Source organism: Camellia sinensis, chromosome 7 (assembly GCF_055761805.1).
Source record: "Camellia sinensis isolate YWXY chromosome 7, ASM5576180v1, whole genome shotgun sequence".
Lineage (NCBI taxonomy): Eukaryota > Viridiplantae > Streptophyta > Magnoliopsida > Ericales > Theaceae > Camellia > Camellia sinensis.
Window position 1 is genome coordinate 58,085,420 of NC_138967.1, and position 3,710 is coordinate 58,089,129.

General features: G+C 38.7%; 1 protein-coding gene across 1 annotated transcript; it reads left to right on the plus strand.

Annotated features, from left to right (window-relative positions):
• The first annotated feature begins 2,388 nt into the window (after window positions 1-2,388).
• On the plus strand, window positions 2,389-2,853 carry LOC145795831 (uncharacterized). Its single transcript, XM_082880753.1, has one exon. The coding sequence runs from the start codon at window positions 2,389-2,391 to the stop codon at window positions 2,851-2,853; it is 465 nt and encodes a 154-aa protein (XP_082736879.1).
• The last annotated feature ends 857 nt before the right edge of the window (window positions 2,854-3,710 follow it).

The window sequence follows — 3,710 nt, forward strand, 5'->3', positions numbered from 1 at the left end:
GGATTCCACGGAGGATGGGGGAATTTCCTGAGATGCTAGTCGGAATGGGTGCATGGATGACCAGATGGACTTGTTACCAACATACTGTCTGAACAAATCGAATACATTTTTTGTCGGCGCAATGGGCGTATGGGATTACCCATGTGAGACAACGTTTTGATGTTGGAGCAATTGAATTCCGTGAAGTTTTACGTTAGTATGCCGTTGAACGTGGATTTCAATTCAAGTACATTAAAAATGATTCCGTTCGAATTACAGTAGTGTGTAAGTTTGCGGCGTCAACAGATTGTCCGTGGTCAGTTCATGCGATAATATTACCGTCAAGTGGGGTGTTATGTATTAATAGGTTTGATAGTGTGCACACTTGTGGGGCTGCTGTACGTACTTGTAGGAACCCTCGTACGAGGTCTGATTTGGTGTTTACTGTTGTTGCGGATCGGGTGCGCGATCAGCCATTGACGAGCCCTACTGATGTTGTGTTTGATTTGAAAAACGAGTATGGTTTGGACATTAGTTACCGGGTGGTTGGGTGTTGAGAAAGCGAGAGGTGAAGTGTACGGGGATAGGGCTGAGCAAGAAATCCGTAAAATCCGTAATCCGATCCAGTCCAGTCCAATCCGATAGGTTTGGATTCGTTTTTTGAATCCGTGGTTCGGTTCCGGATTGAAGAATTAAAAATCCGTAGTCCACGGATTGGTTCCGGATTGAATCTCACGGTTCCGGATTGGAACCGATCCGGACCGTATACAAATAGTTTATATTTTTATTATACATCCTCCCCCATAGTATCTTCTCTTATTCTATATAAAATTTAAACTCAAACCTAAACCTCGTATAATATCTTCTTTTATTACTTTTGTTTTTTAGTTTTTAGTTTTAATTTGTAGTGGTCTAAATACTTATGGTGAAACCAGTTTTTTTATGATTGTTTAAATTCTAGAACATTATGTCGCTATTATAGAAAAATATGTTGCTATTGTAGAACTAATGTAGCGCTATGTTTATATTTTTATAAAATTAAAGTGTTATATATATATATATATTTTTTGTTATTTAATTATGTGAATCCGTGGTCCTAAACCGATCCAATCCGTGTTGAAATGGATTGGTTCGGATTGGTTCCAAGATTTAAACGGATCGGATTGGTTCCGATTTTTCAGGAACCATAGATAACGGATTGGTCCTGGTTTTATCCTAATCCGGTCCAATCCGGACCATGCTCACCCCTATACGGGGATCACGCTACGTCCTTTGACCAACTCAGGTGGTATAGTGATTCCGTTATGCAAAAAAACCCAAACAATTACATTAACCTTGAGTTTGACCAAAAAACCAGGAGGTTTGTTAGGTATTTTATATCATTCCGCACTTGTATAGATGGGTTCAGTCATTGTCGACCTCTGCTATTTTTGGATGGAACGTTTTCCAATCAAGGTAATGGTGTGTTCTTTTATTCCATATTTTGTGCATGTACTAGTAAACAGCTACTTCCGTTTTCCATATGTTCCAAATGAGCTTCTTTTTAAAAAAAAAACAAAAACAAAAACAAAAAACAACATTGAAATAGGATGTCCTCAAATTGAACTGCACAATAATGTAAAACACAATGGTAGACTTATTCATTTTTCTTTTTCAAAATGTGTCGTACTTATTTTGTGTGGATGGTTGTACAATTTTACTCATGGCAAACTATTTATGTTGCATGTTTGGTCATAGGATTATTTCCGGTAGCCTTTGCTATTGTTGATTCCGAGAATTCAGCCAATTTGAAAGAAGTTGTTGGGGGCGGGCGAACATTAACTTTCGTATCTGACCGCCACGTCGGATTATTGCACTCTATGCCAATAATTGGTGCATCATGCATATTGTTTGTTGCATCTCCAAATGAACTTGTGGGATCGAATGAAATATGTTAATGCATCGCACAAAATTGGGTTGATGCACAACTTGTGGGAATGTGCCTACGCGCCCACTGTTACTTGCTTTAATGAGAAATTTGAGGTATTGAAGAAGTCCAACCCAGCTATGTTTGAAGATTTTATGACACACTTGCACCCAAAACACTGGTCTAATGCGTATTTCAGGTACTTCACAATCCGCTTAATGGGTTATGGCGTATTTTTTAATTCCCGCATGTTTTTTTGTAGTATGTTTTATTTTGTCGTTATAATTTACGCTCTTTGTAAACGTTGATTTTGGTTATTTTTTAGGGGCCAATGGTACAGGGAGATGTCTTCAAACGCTGCTAAATCTTTCAACAATTGGGTCGGTGAGGCCCGTCATCTTCCTATTAATAAATTGGTTGATATGATAAGGGGTCAAATAATGGAGCAGATGTCGAACCGCAGAGTTAAATGCACGAAATAGGCCAGTGTAATATGCCCTAAAATGGAGAAAAAATTGGTGGCAGCGTATAATGACAGCAGGGCATGGTGTGTGAGCCAGGCTAATGATGATGTGTACGAGGTTCACTCCCACCCATCGGTGTTGGTTGACGTCGTCAAACAGACATGTTTTTGTTTTCAGTGGCAGATAAATAGGTTCCCGTGTTCCCATGCTGTCGTTGCATTCCGTAATAGTGGAAGAAACATTTACGATTCGATAGACTCTATATTCTCCATCGATACATTTCGAGCTATTTATAGTGGAACTATATACCCCATCCCAACAGTGGAGAGGCCGACGTTTAACCCAACTGAATATTTCATAACACCGCTGATAGTCAAGCGTCCTCCCGGTAGGCCCAAACAGAAGAGAATTTCGTCTAAGGGCGAGGTAGTGCAACGTATACGTTGTGGGCGTTGCGGAAAATTGGGCAATGACAATACGAAGGCATGCAAAGAGCCGCTATAGACGGTCTGCCAAATGATTTAATTTTTTCTCCGACAAATTGGGGTTCTGTTGGACTAGCGTGTTTTGTTTTCCAAACTGTTTTCCACATTGTTTTTAATCAGTAATTTACTTTCTATTATTGGTTTAATCAATTTGGTAGGATATACATTTTTCTCTAACCCAGCTACCATTTCAGTTCCCATTGCTGAACAATCACACACTGTACTTTTAACACCTAACCAGCGTGGTCATTATATTATGGCAACACTTTCATGTTGCTTTACCGTAACAGTAATGGGTGCCGTTTGTTTTCAAATCTGTGCACATCATACCAAACATTAACCCAAAACCCACTGTTTCAAATAATCGGAATGGAAATGAAATTTTTATGTTTGGGTGTCTATTTGCAATTCAGTGTACATCATATAAAACATGAACCCAAAACCCACTGTTTTAAATAAATCGAATGCCAATGTAATATTATGTTACGGTGAAATGGTATCTCTACAATTATAATTAAAATGGCAATGACAAATTAATCTACTGTCATGCCATATTAAACACGTGGCCGATGTGTGCATTGTCTTTGCATGTCAACTTCCGTAGAGATCAAACCACGCTTAATCCCATTGTGGCAAAACAGGTTTCCCAAACTCACTGTTGGCATGTCAACTTCTGTGTAGATCATACCATATTTACATACAAAGGTCCATCTGGTATTAAAAAACAATGTTATGCACATGCACATTAAAATGTAACATACTGTGTACATTACTTGGACATTACCATCACATCTCAACCAAACGGTAACGAAAGAACAATGACGTACTAGTAGCCGTGTAAATCTCAAACGTAACATTCAAAGATGATAATATGCA